This window comes from Plasmodium yoelii (genome assembly GCF_900002385.2).
Source record: "Plasmodium yoelii strain 17X genome assembly, chromosome: 4".
Classification (NCBI taxonomy): domain Eukaryota; phylum Apicomplexa; class Aconoidasida; order Haemosporida; family Plasmodiidae; genus Plasmodium; species Plasmodium yoelii.
In genome coordinates, this window is record NC_036176.2 from 673,970 (window position 1) to 694,043 (window position 20,074).

At 25.1% G+C, this 20,074-nt stretch overlaps 4 protein-coding genes across 4 annotated transcripts; 2 read left to right on the forward strand and 2 right to left on the reverse strand.

The window, feature by feature from the left end:
- Positions 1 to 422: 422 nt before the first annotated feature.
- PY17X_0415800 (ookinete protein) lies at positions 423 to 7,628 on the forward strand (the record flags this gene model as incomplete). The annotated part of the gene is made up of 1 exon (XM_720134.1): positions 423 to 7,628. The coding sequence occupies one exon, from the start codon at positions 423 to 425 to the stop codon at positions 7,626 to 7,628; it is 7,206 nt and encodes a 2,401-aa protein (XP_725227.1).
- A 1,082-nt stretch (positions 7,629 to 8,710) lies between these two features.
- PY17X_0415900 (conserved Plasmodium protein, unknown function) lies at positions 8,711 to 15,727 on the forward strand (the record flags this gene model as incomplete). The annotated part of the gene is made up of 14 exons (XM_034637737.1): positions 8,711 to 8,920; positions 9,031 to 9,098; positions 9,197 to 9,251; positions 9,351 to 9,403; positions 9,546 to 9,621; positions 9,758 to 10,130; positions 10,293 to 10,507; positions 10,656 to 10,701; positions 10,888 to 10,942; positions 11,098 to 11,111; positions 11,361 to 11,483; positions 11,619 to 14,482; positions 14,825 to 15,487; positions 15,659 to 15,727. The coding sequence occupies 14 exons, from the start codon at positions 8,711 to 8,713 to the stop codon at positions 15,725 to 15,727; spliced, it is 4,884 nt and encodes a 1,627-aa protein (XP_034493383.1).
- A 332-nt stretch (positions 15,728 to 16,059) lies between these two features.
- PY17X_0416000 (conserved Plasmodium protein, unknown function) lies at positions 16,060 to 16,713 on the reverse strand (the record flags this gene model as incomplete). The annotated part of the gene is made up of 1 exon (XM_721266.1): positions 16,060 to 16,713. The coding sequence occupies one exon, from the start codon at positions 16,711 to 16,713 to the stop codon at positions 16,060 to 16,062; it is 654 nt and encodes a 217-aa protein (XP_726359.1).
- A 1,575-nt stretch (positions 16,714 to 18,288) lies between these two features.
- Positions 18,289 to 18,984, reverse strand: PY17X_0416100 (mitochondrial ribosomal protein L29/L47 precursor, putative; the record flags this gene model as incomplete). The annotated part of the gene is made up of 1 exon (XM_721265.1): positions 18,289 to 18,984. One exon carries the CDS (start codon positions 18,982 to 18,984, stop codon positions 18,289 to 18,291), a length of 696 nt encoding a protein of 231 aa, XP_726358.1.
- Between the last annotated feature and the right edge of the window lie 1,090 nt (positions 18,985 to 20,074).

Sequence of the window (20,074 nt, forward strand, 5' to 3'; positions counted from 1 at the left end):
TACATATTTATAAATTTGTTATATATAACGACAACCATCTATTTATTTTTTTATCATTTTTTTAAATACATAATATATATTTTTTATGTCTTTTTACATATTTCATAAGTTTAAGATTTTTTATTATTATTTTTAAATATAGTTTTAAACATATATATTTGTTGTATGTCTTTTTTCATATTTCATAAGTTTAAGATTTTTTATTATTGCCTTTCAATATAGCTTTAAATATATATATATATATTTTTGTTTCGCTATCTGAGACACCTTATTATTCATATTTTTTTATTCTTTAATTATATTTCATTTTACATATTATTACCTACATATTTTTTCCGTTTATTTATTTAAATGTAAGGCCCTTCAAAAAAATAATATAAAAATAGAAATATAATCTATTTTAAATACAAAGCAAAACACAAATGAACAAAAAATTTGTGTTAGCATTGTCTTATTTAGTACTTTGTGTGCATTTTATTATAGCAAGCACAAAAGGAAACCAAGATGAATTTGATGGAGGAAAAGATGTAAGAGATTCGTTTCTTGAGAAAAGTATATCAAAAAGACAATCGCCACCATGTGTAGGTGATGAGTGTTTTTGTCAAAGTTATTACGATTTAACTTTGATTTTAGATGAATCGGGAAGTATCAAAAAAAAACATTGGGTGAAGTATGTTGTCCCATTTACAGAACAAATTGTAAAGGGTTTAAAAGTAGGCGAAAATGATATTCACGTGGGAATTTTATTATTTGCCTTGAAGAATAGAGATTATATTACTTTTGATAATGATATACGATACAAAAAAACTGAACTTTTGAAAAAAGTAAATGATCTAAATGACGATTATCGTTCAGGATCAGACACATATATCTTAGAAGCTTTAAAATATTCAATGAACAAATATTCAATGAGCAAAAATGCAAGGGATGATGCACCAAAGGTAACGATATTATTCACCGATGGTAATGATAGACATGCATCTAAGTCTGAATTTCATAAGATGTATTCCGAATATCAAGAAAAGCATATAAAATTGTTAGTTCTGGGTGTTTCAGCTGCAGAAGAGAAAAAATTAAAAGTTATAGCTGGGTGTGAGGAGCATTCCAGTTGCCCAAGTGCTATGAAAGCAGAATGGGAAACTATAAATAACATAACAAATAAATTAACTAATAAAATATGTGATACAGAATCTGAGTCCAATATAATCCCTGAACCAGAACCAGAACCAGAACCAGAAACATCCCAACCAATTCCATGTATTGGGGATGATTGCTTTTGCAAAGATTATTATGATTTAACTTTAATTTTAGATGATTCAGGAAGCATTACACTAAATAAATGGGAGAAAGATGTTATTCCCTTTTCAGAAAAACTTATAAATAATTTAAATATAGGTAAAGATAACGTACATGTAGGAATTATGCGTTTTTCAAAAGATATAGTAATTGATGTTGATTATAGTCAAGATACAAGATATATAAAAAATGAGTTGGCAAATATAGTTGAAGGGCTAAGTAAAAAGTATAGATATGGATCACGTACCGATATCGTGGATGCATTAGATTATTCTCTAAAAAACTTCACAAGACATCCAAATAGTAGGACAGATGCCCCTAAAGTAACAATCCTTTTTACTGATGGAAATGATACTTCTAAAACGTTAGCAGAAGAACGTAATATGGGAATATTATATAGATCTGAACAAATAAGGCTAATTTTAGTAGGAGTTGGTCAAGCATCTTCAATTGATTTATACGCATTAGCAGATTGTGATCATGGTAAACATTGCCCTCAAGTTATAGAATGCAAATGGAACGATCTAACTGGTATAACATCAGTTATTACAGACAAAATATGTGATATCGAATCAGGAGAAAATTCAAATCCATCTGAGACCCCTGAATCATCTGGTGTTACCAATCCAACCGAGACCCCTGAATCATCTGGTGTTACTAATCCAACCGAGACCCCTGAATCATCTGGTGTTACCAATCCAACCGAGACCCCTGAATCATCTGGTGTTACCAATCCAACTGAGACCCCTGAATCATCTGGTGTTACTAATCCAACTGAGACCCCTGAATCATCTGGTGTTACCAATCCAACCGAGACCCCTGAATCATCTGGTGTTACTAATCCAACAAATCCAGATAACGTTGTATCTTGCCAAAATGATGAGGATTGTTATTGTAAAGATTTTTATGATGTTACATTAATTTTAGACGAATCAGCAAGTATAGGTGAATCCAGATGGGTACTGGAAGTTATTCCATTTGCAAAAGATATTATAAACCATTTAAATATAGACTATGATTCAGTACATGTAGGAGTTTTACTTTTTTCTCATTACGCTTTGGATCTTGTTCCATTTTCAGATGAGGCACGATACAATAAAATTAGCCTTCTAAAAAAAATAGATAGTTTAAAAACAAATTATGGAAATGGATACGAATCATTTATTGTTAAAACATTAAAGTATGCATTATATAATTACATAAAAGACTCAGGTAGAAGTAATGCACCTAAAATAACAATGTTGTTTACTGATGGAAATGACTCTAGTGAATCCGATATGGACATGTATAATATAGGATCATTGTATAGAACAGAAAGAGTAAAATTATTAGTAATAGGTGTTTCTATGGCTAGTGAAAATAAACTAAAACAATTAGTAGGTTGTGCACAAAATGTACCGTGTCCATTTGTTATTAAAACAGAATGGGGAACTCTAGACGCTCTATCAAAGGTATTTGTTGATAAAATATGTGACACAGGATCAATATTACCACCAGAAAGTAACAAACCTGAAACAGAAGTACCTACTCCACAATGCATAGGAAATGATTGTTTTTGTCATGATATATATGATTTAACAGTAATATTAGATGAATCAGGAAGTATAGGAAGTTATAATTGGAAAAATCAAGTTTATCCATTTACTGAACAATTTATTAACAACTTAGAAATATCTGAGGATAAGGTTCATGTTGGAATCATGCTATTTGCACAATTCAATAGAGATTTTGTTATGTTTTCTGACAAAGAAAGTTATGACAAAGAACATATGATGAAACTAATAAAAGGCTTGAAAGATTCTTATAAATCAGGAGGATATACATATATAATAGAGGCTCTAAATTACGGTTTGGAAAATTATACACACCATAAAGATAGTAGATCAGATGTGCCTAAAGTGACAATGCTATTTACTGATGGAAATAACACTAATCCAGGAGATAAATTATTATCAGATGCAAGTTTGTTATATAAAGAAGAAAATGTAAAATTGCTAGTTGTTGGTGTTGGCGCATCTACTATGGCCAACTTACGATTACTTGCAGGTTGCCACAAAACAGATGGAGATTGTCCACTTGCTACGAAGACCGAATGGAATAATCTTCAAGATATATCAAAATTAATGGCTGACAAAATATGTAATGCAGAGACTCCAGAAATTGAAGAGCCTGAATCTACATGTCTAGGTGATGAATGTATATGTGGGGATTATTTTGATTTAACACTTATTACCGTTCCAATAACTACCCTAGATTATAATCATAGAACTGGATTTACAAGATATGCTAGAAACATAATTAACATGTTTAATATTGGTAAAAAAAATATCCATGCATCGATTTCTATGTATTTAGGAGTAAGAAGTGTCAATATAGATTTCGACGATGACCTAACACATGATAAAAAAGGATTATTAATGGCACTAGATCAAATGAATCATTATTTTGCTGAGGAAGAAACAAATATAACTGAAGCTCTAGAAATAGGATTAAAACAAATATTTGGAAAAGGTAACAGAGAAAAGGCTCCAAAGATTGCTTTGTTACTTACAGATAGTAATAATGATGCATATGAAAAAAGCAAACTTGAGAATATATCAAAAGAGTATACAGATAAAGGTGTTAAACTTTTAGTAATGGGAAGAGTTGAATTATCTAAGGAAATATTATTCGTTGCAGGAGGATGTGATATAAATAATGATACATGCCCAAATGTACTTATATATAATAGTTTCATTAATGATAATACCGCTGAAAAATTCTTAGAAGAAAATATATGTGATAACAGTAATGGAAATGGTAATGGAAATGGTAATGGAAATGGTAATGGAAATGGAAATGGAAATGGAAATGGTAATGGTAATGGAAATGGTAATGGAAATGGTAATGGAAATGGTAATGGAAATGGTAATGGAAATGGCAATGGAAATGGTAATGGTAATGGTAATGGAAATGGAAATGGAAATGGTAATGGAAACGGAACTGGAAATGGTAATGGAAATGGCACTGGAAATGGTAATGGAAACGGAACTGGAAATGGTAATGGAAATGGCACTGGAAATGGCACTGGAAATGGCACTGGAAACGGCACTGGAAATGGCACTGGAAATGGCACTGGAAATGGCAATGGAAACGGCAATGGAAATGGCACTGGAAATGGCAATGGAAACGGCAATGGAAATGGTACTGGTAGTGGAAATGGAAATGGAAATGGCACTGGAAATGGCACTGGAAATGGAAATGGAAATGGTACTGATAATGGAAATGGCACTGGAAATGGAAATGGAAATGGCACTGGAAATGGCAATGGAAACGGCACTGGAAATGGCACTGGAAACGGCAATGGAAATGGAAATGGTACTGATAATGGAAATGGAAATGGCACTGGAAATGGCAATGGAAACGGCACTGGAAATGGCACTGGAAACGGCAATGGAAACGGCAATGGAAATGGAAATGGTACTGATAATGGAAATGGAAATGGCACTGGAAATGGAAATGGAAATGGCACTGGAAATGGCAATGGAAACGGCACTGGAAATGGTACTGGAAATGGCAATGGAAACGGCACTGGAAATGGCACTGGAAACGGCAATGGAAATGGTACTGATAATGGAAATGGTACGGGTAATGGAAATGGAAATGGTACTGGAAATGGAAATGGTACTGGTAATGGAAATGGTACTGATAATGGAAATGGAAATGGTACTGGAAATGGAAATGGTACTGGTAATGGAAATGGAAATGGTACTGGTAATGGAAATGGTACTGATAATGGAAATGGAAATGGAAATGGTACTGGTAATGGAAATGGAAACGGAAATGGAAATGGAAATGGTACTGGAAATGGAAACGGAAATGGAAATGGAAATGGTACTGGAAATGGAAATGGAAACGGAAATGGTAATGGAAATGGTACTGGTAATGGAAATGGTACTGGAAATGGAAATGGAAACGGAAATGGTAATGGAAATGGCAATGGAAATGGTAATGGAAATGGAAATGGCGTTGGTAATGGTACTGATAATGGCAATGGTAATGGTAGTGGAGAATCAGGAGGTTCCCCTTTACCACCAAGTATTCAATGTGACGATGAGTTTTGTGAAGAATGTGATGATGATGTATGTGATAACAATCCTACATGTAAAAAAGCTATGGATATAGTTATAGCATTAGATCAATCTAGAGGAATTACTAATTTACAATGGACAACTTATGTAAAACCATTTATGGTACACACAGTTAAGGAAAACTATTTATCCCAAAATCGATCACATGTAACAATAGTAAAAATGAGAGCAAACAAAGGTAAAGAACAATGGGGTTTATATAGAAAATTAAGTTATAAAAAAAATAGAATTCTTAACAAAATTGACAAATTACAAATGTCCTATTCCAATATAATAAATTTGGCAGATAATTTAAAATATATAAGAACAAAAACTTTTAAAAGGACACCTGCACATAAAAAAAAATTAATTGTAATGTTAGTTGAAGGTAAATCAAATACCGATTTAAATGAATTGAGAAGAGAGATTGAACTTTTGAAATTAAATAAAATAACTTTATATGTATATGCAATAGATAATATTGACGAAAAGGAATATAAAATACTTGGAGATTGCGAAGGACCATCTTCTATATGTGAAAATATAGTTAAAGTATCTTGGGAAAATTTATTATCTTCTGTAGAAATACATAATAAATTTATTTGTAATAAATACCCCGAAGATGCAGAATGTTCTGAATGGGGAGAATGGAGTCCATGCCCTCAATTATCATGTGATAGTGCTGTTAGCAGAAGAGAAAGAAAAAAACCATATTATACATTAAAGGAAGAAGGATATAGTGGCACTGAATATGGAGATTCATGTATGGATTTAGGTTCCATAGAATATAGATCATGCCCTGTAAAAGATGAATGTAATGATATTTGTGGTGATTTTGGTGAATGGAGCCAATGTAGTACTTCCTGTGGAGATGGAATAAGAATGAGAACCAGAAATGCATCACCAGATAATAGCATGTGCCAAACATTTAATAAAACTGAAATAGAACCATGTAATATTCAAAGTTGTGGTTCTACAGAGATATGTGAAGATATTGGTGATTGGAGCGAATGGTCTTCTTGCTCAAAAACATGTGGATATTCTATTAGAGAAAGAAAATTTACAATTTTTCCAGAAAGTATAGACGAGCATTCTTATTGTGAACATTTTGAGAAAATTGAAACAGAGGTATGTTCAGTTCCAAAATGTGAAAATGAAGAATGTTTTGATTGGGAAGATTGGAGTGAATGGTCAGCACCATGTGGACCCAGAAAAAGAGTTCAAAGAGCCCGTTTACATAAAAATAAATCTGGAAATCCATCAACTATTCCTAGCCCAAATAATGGACAAAATGATAAATGTGAAGATTTTTATCAAGATAAAATTGAATATGATGAAGAATCTAGTTGCCCTGATAATACATGTGGTAGCTGGTCAGAATGGTCCGAATGTGATCGACCATGTAATGCTGGAATGAGAATAAGGAATTTTATTACAAATATAGTCAGTTTGAATGGAGAAAATGATGATGAATGTTTAGAAACTTATAATAAAATAGAAAATGAACCTTGTTTAGATTTACCTGTATGTAATTCTGGAGAATGTAATGATTGGGAAACATGGGTTGATTGTAAAACAGATAAGGACTCCTACAGCTGTCATATGCCAAATAAAAGAATCCTTACAAGAAAATTAGACTTATTAAAGAATCCAAAAAGTGACACAGCGGAAGCTTGTAATGATTATTCTCTTTTTAGAGAAGAAGATTGCCCAATAGGAAATACTCCTTGTGTTGATGCTTTATGTAATGAATGGGATGAATGGGGAAGCTGTTCAGAAACATGTGGATTAGACTCATTCAGAATTAGAAAAAGAAAAGAACCATTAGAGTTAATACCAGCCTCTTCAGATATCGATGGAAACATTGGTTTAACTTGTGAAGAACAAAATGTACGAATTGAAGAAAAAGAAGCTTGTAATGTTCCTGCTTGTGTACCTCCCGTTTTAGATGGATCAAATACAAATACTGGTGAAGATGGTGAAGGTGGTAGTAGTGGTGAGGGTTTTGGTACAGGTGAGAAAATTTCAATGGCTGCAGGTATAATTGGATTAGTAGGTTTAGCAGCTGGAGGTTTAATATATGGTTATAATACATTAAATGGAGGAGAGACACCACATAACTCTAATATGGAATTTGAAAATGTTGAAAATAATGATGGTATAATTGAAGAAGAAAACGAAGATTTTGAAGTTATCGATGCAAATGATCCAATGTGGAATTAAGAATAAATTATCGTGAAATATGTTATATATACACTCATAGTATATAAAAACTATTTTCGAAATTTTGTATTTTTTTTGAATAGCTCACATGTGTGTGCGCTACTGTATTTAATTTGACTATTTAGTTTAGAAATATTTTCGTTTTTGTTTTTGTTTTTTTTGCTTTATTTTTGGATTGTGCATATACATTTTTTTTAAGTTCCATTTTTTGTCGAACCGAATAGTATTTGCACACTGAATAGACTTTAAATTCAAAATTCCAATGCTTAGTAAATTATGTATATACTTTGAATATATGGGTGAAATTTTTTAAAATTAAATGAGGATATATAAATGTATCTATAACTATATTTTATATATTTTGGTAGTTATAAGAGTAGCCATTTTAATTTTCTGATTACTACCATATAGTGTGTATACTTTTGAATTTTGTTTGAAATTGTAATTACTACTTTATTTTTTCATTAAAAGTATTATATATATATAGGTCTTTCTAATAAAATATTAAGTCCTCCATTCTGGAATTAATAATACAATTTTGGGATACAGTATTGTGTATGATTGTATAGAGAAAAAAAAATATATAAATGAATATGTTTTTATTTATTTATTTATTTATGTTTTATGATATGATTGAAATTAAATTGAATTAAATATCGCAAATTAAAAAAATAGAGATATATATATATAGAATTTTTAGACAGGAAAATATATATAATTATTATTTTTTTATAAAATTTAAAACTCATATAGATGTGTAAATGCGTATAATATGTTTGAGTCATCTATCTCTATATATATATATATTCATTATTATATTGTCCAATAAAATGTTTAATAGTTTCTAATTTTTATCTAAGGAACGTATATAATTATATAGATATATATAGTGCAGGAAATAGCGCAAATTCTTTTTAAAGGGTTTTACTTCTTTTTTCCTATATTTCAAAGTAGAGAAAAAAAATATAAAATAGGAGTTTTATAAAAAAAATTTCAAAATAAATTAATTAGACATATATAAAGGGATACCTTTACCTCAATTACACATAAAATATGGTATATAAAATGTTTTAGAGAAAAAAATGAATTTCAACTATATTATAAAGTCTAATAAATTAAAATATGAAAAAGAAAAAAGTAATGAGTTTTATGTTTCTTCTAAAGTATCGATAGATATTAATAATGAAAATTTTGTGAAATATTACGAAAATTACTTAAAAAATGAAAATAAGTCATTTATACATTCGTGCCATCAATTGTTTGAAACATCCAATCACAATCATTTGGAAAAAGTAAATAAAAAAGCAACATAATTTAACAAAATGGTGAAGATATTATGTTATATTTCACTTATATATAGAAACAAGTTTACATAAATTTTATCAATTTTAAATTAATTTAGATTTTGTGTAATTATGGAACCAATGATGTTGTAGAACAGTTTAATGCAAAATTGGCTTGTGCTCAAGGGTATTTTAAAATGAAAAAAAAAAAAAAAACATAATATATTTATTCTTATTTTTTTTCATTTTAAAATATTATTTATTTATGAATTAATTTGGTTGCAGCTTTAGAAATGAATTAATAGAAAATTACAAAATGTCTAAAGAGGATGAATATTTGGTAACACTCCTTTGTACACTTTTTTAAAATAAAAAATTTATATTTTCTTTTATTTTTTTTAGCTCATTTTTCTATATTCATTTATTATGTTCATTTTAGGAAAATATATTAAAAAGAGAAAGACATATAACATATCATAATATTAAACAGAAGTAATTATTATTATTTTTTTTTTTTTTCTGATTCTTTTTATTAACCCATAAGAATTCATATTTAATATCTATAGTTCCTTTAATAATTTTTTAATTTTTTTTGGCGTTTTTTTTTTTTTCCATTTTTTCCACATAATTTCAGTTGTATAGTAAAAATGGAAAAAGCGTTTAATATACAGATGCAACAAGAATACAATAATTTTGAAAGACAAGAAATAGTAATTAAAAAAAAAATGAATAAATTTAGAGATCAGATTGGAATATATATAACCATAATAATACACACACACATATATATATATATATATATATATATATATATACATACTTCCCTTTTTCTATCCCCACTTTCAGGAAAAGGAGTATTTTCGAAAAAAAAAAACGATTGGAAATATTTTATTGAATATAATAAATGTTGCAGTAAAGTTAAAAAAAATTGAAGACAATTATGGAGATGATTTCTTATATGCAAAATTATTTTCTTTAGAAAAAGATTTTTTTATAAAAAAAATAAAAAATATAGATGAATATACTCAAGTAAATACTCATTTGAATCAGACAAACAATAAGATTATTGAATACACAAAAAAAATAAAAAATAATGATATATATTATAAAAATGAAGATAATAATGAATTAAGTAAATTTATATTAACCTTTAATATTTTAAAAGATCAAAAAATAAATAAGTTTTTTTTTTTAAACTTAAGAAATCTTTCTTATTTAGGTTAGATTAGTATGTAAATATATCATGTTACAAACAATTTCACATTTATTTATTTATTGTATTTTCAAGTTTGTATTATTGTTATATATTAGTTTGTCTACATCTGGTTGACAAATATGTGTCATATTTTGTTTTTATATTTTTACTCATTCCCTTATATAGATAAAAATAACAACAGAATCGAAAAACGGGCATTTCTGAATTTAGTGGAATATTTAAGTAGAAATGGAAATATTTTAAACATAAAAAATATATTTCCAAATAGTAATTTTTTGAATAAGATTTCGAACAATTTATGGGATCAATATTTAAATTATAAAGAAAAAATATTAGAGCAAATAGATTATCCCGATTTGAATTACGTAAATGAGCAACTGGTTAAAAATAAGGATAAAAATAAAGATAAAAAAAAAAAAAAATATATAGCTTTTTAAAAGAAAAACAGACCATACTTGAAATAGTCGTTTTAGTCTGTTTCATTTATACATCTACTTTTATTTAAATGATTTTTTTTTATTTTTTCAGACTGACAATACTTTTCAGTATTCACCCACCGAGTGTTCAGAAGAAAGTAAGCGATTTTTAGAGTCTCCTTAAAAACGTGCACATTTAATCGTGCACATTTAATCGCGCACATTTAATTATACACATTTAATTGTACATATTGAATGTATGGCTGTATGGCTGTATGGTTCTATGCCTGTATGAGGGTACACATTTTCATTGCACATATATAACACATTTTTTATATTGATAGAGATAAATGGGTTGGGAGTTTTGAAGTTTTTAATTTTAAACATATTCCGAAAAAGGTTTAAAAAAATATGACTAGCAAATTTAACAATTTCCATTTTGGATATATATTTTGCAAAATAAATATCCGTATTTACCACTATTTACCACTATTATTTATCACTATCACTACCACTATTATTATTATTTTTTTTTTTTTTAGTTCTAGTTCCAGTTCGATAAATTTGGGTTCAAGAGTCAAAAGACCTATAAAAATAGTTATTACAGGAAAAATAAAAAAAGGCAAGTTATAATAATTTTAAAAGATTTCTAAAATTTAGAATTGTTGGTTTGTGGAAATTGAGATGGTTTCTTTTTGGAAAATAAAAAAAATAAAAAATAAAATAAAAATAAAATAAAAAATAAAATAAAAATAAAATAAAATAAAATAAAAAATAAAAGACAATTTTTTAACACCATTCAACTTGTTTTATACAGAAGTTAAAGTTTTAGCGAAATATTTAAAAAATAAATATTCTTTAAAGATCTATGATTTTGATAAAATAAAAAAAGAGGCTGAATATATTTGTCAAAAAAATAACATGAATACAAATATGCCAAGTAAATTCTAAAAAATAAATATATCAAACAAGATGGGGTTTAATATGTTTTTATATATATATATAGTGGCCATTTTGTTAATCTGTCTAATGTGACACATTTGTAATATTAAAGGTTTTATTTATTCTTGTTCAGGTTTAAATGGAGAAAGAAATAAAATGAGTTTTAAAAAGATAAAGAATAAAATATCCAAGAAACTTGAAAAAATAATAAGCAAATTAAAACAAAAAGAACTAAATGAATATACTAAAGATGTATTGTGTGTCGATCTATTATATTATCGAATAAAATATGATAATGATATTTTTCTTTGCACTAATAAAAAATGCAAAAAATATAATGGATATGTTATCATTAATTTTTTTTACTCACCAAGACAGTATATACTTTATGAGCTTAAATTCAAGAAGCGTTTTTTTTTTGACAATTTTGTTTATAATAATTTAGAGTTAGTCAAAAGGGCTAGAAGCTTATTTGAGTTGGGAAGTAGGTATCTTAAAAAAAGTGAAAAAAACGAAAAAAGTGAAAAAAATAATAAAAGGAAAAAAACAAAATTAAGGAAAAGGTTAAATTCAATTCACAATGAAGAAAATGAGATAGAAAAAGAGAACAAAGATATAGACATTAATTATATTGAAAAAAAAAATATTTTATTTTTTTCTAATTTTATTTGTAAAATTTATGATATAAATGAAATGAAAAATAAACATAAATTTGAATCAATAGATATACATTTCCATATATATATAAATAAAAGAAAAATTAATAAATATTTTTTTAACTACTTTTACAAAAAACATTTATATGATTCTATAAATTGTCATGAATGTGAAAATGTGTGTGAAAATGAAGAAAACTTTGAATTAATACATGACAAAAATAATGAAAATAAAATCGAAGATACCGATATTCATTTGCGTATTTATTTAAAAAGGTTAAATAAAGTTGAGATAAAAATTAAATATTTGGAGAATCAATATGTTTCAAATATACACATAAAAGAAAAATATATTATGATAAAATGTAACATTGTTTTTTTATGCAAACATTTAAAAAAAATAAAAAATATAAAAAAAAAAAAAAATAAAAAATGTAGCTTTTTAAATATAGACAAATATTTAGGAGAGAAAAAAAAAATAACAAAATATTCGAACCACTATTTAATCAAAAAAAATTTCCAATATGATAAAAATTGTAAAGAAATAAATAAATTTTTAAAAAATTACACAAACTCTCCAAGAATTTATATTTTAAAAAAAAATGTTTTTAAATATTCAAGGAGAATAATAAAAGAATCAATTTTGTTTGCATCTAACAAAAATTATAATGATGATAAAAAAAGAAAAGATTCTAAAATAAGCATAGATAATATTGTAGACAAAGATAAAATATATAAATATATAAAACAAATAAATATAGACAAAAATTTAGTGAAATATTTTCAAGAGAGATATTTGAATATAATAAGATCGTATATAATACAGTTATTTAATTTATTTTCTTGGGAAGAAAAATTTGAACAAAATATAAATAAGAATATACAACATATAAAAAAAAATGTCTATTCATTTATTGATTTTATAGATATGTATAAAATTAATGATGTTATAAAATTACATAATAATATGAAAAAAATCGGAATAGAAAATGATAAGAGTAAAAATTTAATTCTTAATAGATTAATAAATATTCAAAAAAAAATATGGATAAATATATTGAAAGCTAAAAATAAAAATTATAAAAAAAAATATATATATATTCAAACTTGGTTTTATAGACAAATAATTTTTTTAACATTTTTGAAATTTAATCAAATTAATATAGAACATAAATTATATACAGATTTACAACTTTTTGTTCATGAGTTTATTTATTCTTTATTACATTATGATAATATAATGTTATGTAAAAATGAAGATAAAAATAAATTTTCCGTTTTTAACTATTTTCCAAAAAATATAAAAGAATTATTTATATATGAAAATGGTAATTATCATTTTCCTTTTTATAATTTAATGAAAAAAGATAGCACCAAATTTTTTGTAGACATATCTGAAAATAATTATAATAAAAAATTAAATAAGTCAAAAAATTTCGAAAATAAAAATAATAATAATAATATAAATCAATATTTAAAACATGAACAAAATTATATATTTTTAGCAAAAGAATATAAAGCTATAAGCAATTTTATTTTTTATTATAAACTTCATGAAATAATTAATAATTCTATAATTTACTTACGAAATAAAATTTACATTTTCCAAGATGTTAATAATAAGATAAATTCGTTTGTTACTTTACATTATACATGTGTTTATAGCCGATTGAATTATGTATGTGATTTGGTTAGGAAATATATATTAACATTTAAATTTATTCCAAACAATTTGATCGATATATTATATGGAAGTTTTCATAATAAACTTGATCAAGTTGAAAAAGTTGAAAAGGTTGAAAAGGTTGAAAAAGTTGATCAAATTGAAAAAGCTGAAAAAGTTGAAAATGAGGTATCATCCAAAGATAGTAAAGAAAACGAAAATAAAGATCCAGAGTATAAAAATTATTTATGTACCACCAATGAACCAAAATATAGTTATTTAAATATAGTAGAAAAAACAAAAAAAAATTATGCATATATATTCATACAAAATATTCTAAATTATATATTTATTGAACATTATTTTCCAATTATACCAAAATATACTTTAGAAAATTTTATCATATGTAGTTTAAATTTTATAAAAAATAAGTCCCAAAAAAAAGACGCTTATTCATTTTTTGCTTATAACCTTTTAAGAATATATTTTAAGAAAAACAAAATTGTAGACATAAATATATTTTATCTTCCAGAATGTATTAAAAATACTAATACGTTGAAAATGTTTCCTCAAAATGGTAAGGAATTAAGTCAATATATTTTTGTTCTAGACTTTTTCTTTTTTCTTCTTTTTTTTTTTTTCGCTTCAAAGCATAAAGGGAAAAACAGCCAAAAAATGGTTAGTTAAAAAAAAAAAAAAAATAGCTAGCTAATTTAAAATAATGCACACATATTTTATATTGGTAATTTCCTGCAATTTTTTTCTCTTAAAAATTGTAATGAGGATCTTAATTATTTTTGCATACTTTATCTGTCCCCTTTTTTGAACATTCATTGATGGATATATATATATACACTCTTTAATAGTTATCTTTTATAAAATGTTTCATTTATTATTATGAACAGCTATAAATATGGAATGTATAAACTGGTTTGTGTGGTCCATATCAAAACGGTGATCTTTATATAATTAAAAATTTACACTGTTTACATTTTTTTTTTTTTCTCACAATACTTACAGATTTTACAAAATTATTTAAACATTTTGGAGATAAAAATGCATAAGAAAGGAATAATAAATAAAAGTGAAAAATTAAAGATATTAAAAAATTGTCTTTTTTCATATGAGGTGCCACTAAAACCTAAAAGTGTAATACCCCAAGAGAGCTATAATATACAATCAGGAGAAATGAATGTAGAAAATAAAAACACCAAAAGTAAAAAAGTATGTATATCTTTTGGTGAGATGGAAAAATCTAGAATGAATTTTTTTGACAATGATTGTATTTGTATTGAAGATAAAGAACAAAATTTGGATGAACTTGATTATTTCAATTTTCAAGAATTCAGTGATTTATGCATATTTAATCTTTTCTTGAATAAAAAAAAAGAAAAAAAAAATTATAAATATGAAACATTTTTACTGAATAAGTTCATTTTTAGGTTTTTATTTGCATTTAGTCAAATGCCACATTTTTACGAAAATGTTAATGTTTATATAAAAAATTATTTATTTAAAAAAAGTTCAGATTTTTTATCTTTATTTGAAACATGTGTGCAAGAAAAAGTTGAGATAATTTCCAGGAGTGATAGCAATATTGAAAAAGTATACAAAGAAGGGCATGAATGTGAAAAAAAAAAAAAAAAAAAAAGTACTTATATGACATGGAATACAAAAAAAAAGGTAATAAGTAATAAAAATATCGTTAAAAAGGGATATATTTTTGTTTCTCTTTCTTTTAAGGAATATCTAAAATCAGTTATTATGCAATTTGTTACACATACAAATGTATTTTTGTAACGTAATGCAAATAACTACATGCACACAAACTTTTTTCTGTATACATATTCACAGATAAGGGCCAGAGACATACTCATATTTTTTTGTAATAATTATAAATATGTTTTAAAAAAAAAATTGTAAAATATACAACTTTAAAATAATATTAAAAAAAAAAAAAAAATAGACCATTAAATTCGATAATGGTCAAATGACAACATATCATACAAATAAGAAAAAATTGTGGGGTATAATAAAACAATTATAATATTGTGCTTAAATTGGATATAGCAAGTATATATGCATATCTACACATATCTACACATATCTATACATATCTATACATATCTATATTTTTTTCTTCTGTTTTTTTCTGTTTTCTTCTTTTCCCTTTTTACATGCATATTTGCTCATACATAAAATAATATAACAAATATATGTGTGCATGAAAAAGTACATTTCCAGAGAAAAATAATTTAAAATAAGATTTCATCAAAATTAAAAAATGTGGTTGATTCTAACACACGTTGATCATATTTATTAAAAAACATTTCAACGAAATTGTAAAAATTTTTTATAAATGGTGATTTTTCAAAATAACTTTTTAAATAGTTAAATATCCCAAACTTTGATTCGCTTTTAACTTTTTCGTTATTTCCGAATATTTCAAAAACGCCTTTTTTACTTTGATTCTGGGCTTCCTTATCAGTTTGGGTTGTGGCAAAATTGTCCACATCATTTACTTCATCTTTAGTTACATCGTCAGCAATTTGATTCATAGAGTTATCCGCATTATGATCATACGATTTTGGAATTTCATGTTTTGAATTTTGTTCACTTTTATGTGTGTTTGTATTGTGATCATTAAAAAAATCATAATCCTTATTTTCTTCAGTAGGATATAAAGTATTATATAACCTATTATTATATCTCTTGTTTTTTAAATTATTTTTTTCATGTTTTACTTTTAAATAATTTATATTACTTGTGTCAATATCCTCTTTTGGGATATAACTTTTCAATGTTGATTCATTTTCTTTAATTTTATATGTGTTATATGAATAGCCATATTTATGATTAACCAAGAATATAATGCATATGAATAGGAATTGGAATTTTAAAATATTCATTTTATTCAAATTGAAAAAACATACGATAATATTTGCCTTGTACGTATATATACATATATATACGTGTAGTGTATTTAACACAGTTTTGTGTTAATTGGAGAAAATTAAAACAATATAATGTGTTTTACTTTGTTTTTTTTTTCTCCCACTTTTCCTACCTTAGTAAAATATTTTTATATTCTCTAATTCAAAAGGTATTGTAAATTTTTAGCTTTTTTTTGCTTTCTCTTTTTTTTATTTCTCTTTTTTTTATTTTTCCTTTTTTTATTTTTCCTTTTTTTATTTTTCCTTTTTTTATTTTTCCTTTTTTTATTTTTCCTTTTTTTATTTTTCCTTTTTTATTTTTCCTTTTTTTTATTTCGTGACTTAAGAATTTCATTAGTTAAAAAATAAAAGTGAACGTATTCTAGCATGCGATAATTATTATGTTATATTATATACGCACAAAAAATATTAGTATATGCATATATATATCGCACATATATAGCCTTAAAATTAAAAAAAAATGTTTTCTTTTGTTAACATAATTTTTTAGTATTTTTTCGTTATTCCAAAAGCCTTTATGCATAGTATACTTATGGTATATTATGGTATATTTTTGTATATATTTTTTTTTTTTTTTTTTTCACACCAATATGGTTTTACAAAGCAAAACCATTTCCTTCGACTGCTATAAAATGTTTTGCTTTTAAAATGCTTACAACTTGGAATGTTATTTTATATTTTATATTTTTTATTTTATATTTTTTAAAATATTCGTATAGAGATATAAATTTATTTCGACTTTTTTTATAAATCTTATTATTACCGTTTTTTTTATAGTATGCAATATATTACTACCATTTTTTATTAGCATCCTTTAATGTATGTATTATCATATATATACATATTGTACTATACATATATAATACCCTTGATATAAAAAAAGCCAAAAGACAAAACTAATGAATTAAAACAAAATATAGTACGAAAATGTTATGAAACGAACAAATCTGTTAAAAAAAGTGGGAAAAAATGTGGAAAAAAATGTGGAAAAAATGTGGAAAAAATGTGGAAAAAATGTGGAAAAAAATGTGGAAAAAATGTGGAAAAAATATACTAAAGCGAATTTACGTGTTACACATTTAACTTGAAATTTCATCTCCTCTTACAATTTACGTCATTTTTTTTCTTATAACTTTCCAATTTTATTTTGGATAAAAATATATGAACATTTTTTGGTAATATACACATAATTTTTTTACTTTTTTTCATTTTATATATGTTCGTAAATATAGAAAATATATATTTAACATTTTGTAGTTTTTCAAAATTTTATTTATTCAAACATTCTTTATTATTCCATTTATAGTACATACACATATCAAAATTAAAATGTCTATACACACAAAAAAAAAACGAAGCAAATTAAAATATTTAGCTTATCATATATGTATGTAAAGGGATAATATAAAAATTGTGAATTTTTTTTTTAGCTTTTTACTATCATGTTCATAAAAAAAAGCGAATATGTGTGCATATATATATAATATATATATTTTTTTTTTTTTTTTTTTTTTTTTTTGACATAAATGGCTAGTAAAATTTGTTTAGTTTGTCCATATTATTTCTTAAGGCTACAATATTTTGTTTTTTCCATGAAATAAAACCAGGTAAATCTGAATATTTCCTTTGATATTTAAAATTCGGTATAAGTAAATGCATAGTTTCTTTTCTTAATGGATTAAGAATAATAGTTAGCTGATCAATTTGATTTTGTATTTTTGTTAAGGATAATTTTAATGAATATTTTTCAAGGGATGATGTATTTTTTAAAATATTAATTTTATGTTTTAAATAAAGTAATTGTTCTTCTAACTGAAATTTTTGTGTTTCATATATTTCTCTTTCTTGTTGTTTTTTTAAAATATCTTTTGCTCTAATACATTGTGCATGTATAGCTCTTCTTGACAAAACAGTTAATATTCGTTTCATGGTTAGTTTAACTTTTTTTAATCTACCATGTTGTATCATTTTAGTTCCATTTTGAAAATGAAAGTATTGTTCTCCCAATAATTTATTTTTTTCTTTTAAACATATATAATATAATTTATGTAAATCATTAAAACTTTTCTTCCTTAATAATATGCATGGCCATGCATCGCCAGTCTGGCTGTATTTTTGTTTTGTTTTTATGCTCACATCATCCAAAAAGCTATTTTTCCATAACTCTTCGATTCCTCCCCTTTTAGGAACAAAGTTCATTCTTTGCCCTATTCGAAAAAAAACCATTTTCTGTGTGTGCAAAGTATATATATATTACTATTGCTACTACTTTATTGTTACTATTGTTGCTCGATTTTTATTTTAAATTCACAATTGAAGTAATGGGAAAAATTATGTACTGATTTATGAAACAAGTGTGATTTGATGTTATATCAAAAATATTATCATTTGCCATATAGTCCATATTTTTTCCCCTTTGGTTCTTTTTTTTTTGAGGAATGTGTGTTTCTACAATTTTTGTTTAACTTCCTTTTTTCGAAACATTGTATATGTTTAAAAAGTGTTTACACTATTTAGGCTTTTAATCATGTTTTTTGTTAAAATAACATATCGAATAATTATTTTCCCTTTTTTCCTTTCGAGTTATAATTCAGATTTAGTTAAATTGGTTAAGTGTTATTTTTTTTTTAGCGATTTTTTATATTATTTTATTTTGTCATCCTGGTACATAAAAAAATTGCTAAAATGAGAAGATAGTGACTCGCACAAATGGCAAATTATATATTTTTTTTTCTTATATTTTACAGATTAATATAATTTGCTTTTAAAAGGGAAAGAAAATAAATAGAAAAAAGATAAAAATTATACCCGATCGATAAAATTTACCATATGTGAGTAATTAATAAAACTGAACTAAAATAAAACTTTACACGCATACTATCTATATAGCTATATATCTATATATCTATAAGGATAATTATGTAGATTATTTATTTTTTAGAAATAAAAATATTTAAATTAAAAAAATGATCGAAACAAAGCACATTTCTCTAATGTGCTAACAAAATCGTAACACATAATTGTAAAATATGCATTTTGGATACACGTTGCATATAATAAATGTATGCGTGTCATGAAATAATCAAATGGGTTATTGCCATTGTGGTATTCCTCTATTTTTATAATGTGTTATTATTTTTTCAGTTTTTTTTGTTCTTATAAATTATTGCTGTTCATAATTTTTTGACACAGAAAATGAAAATAGCTAGCTGTGTATGAAAATGTTGAAAAAAATATGAACAAAACCAAATAATTGCATTTTTCATTCTAGCTGTGTATGAAAATGTTGAAAAAAATATGAACAAAACCAAATAAT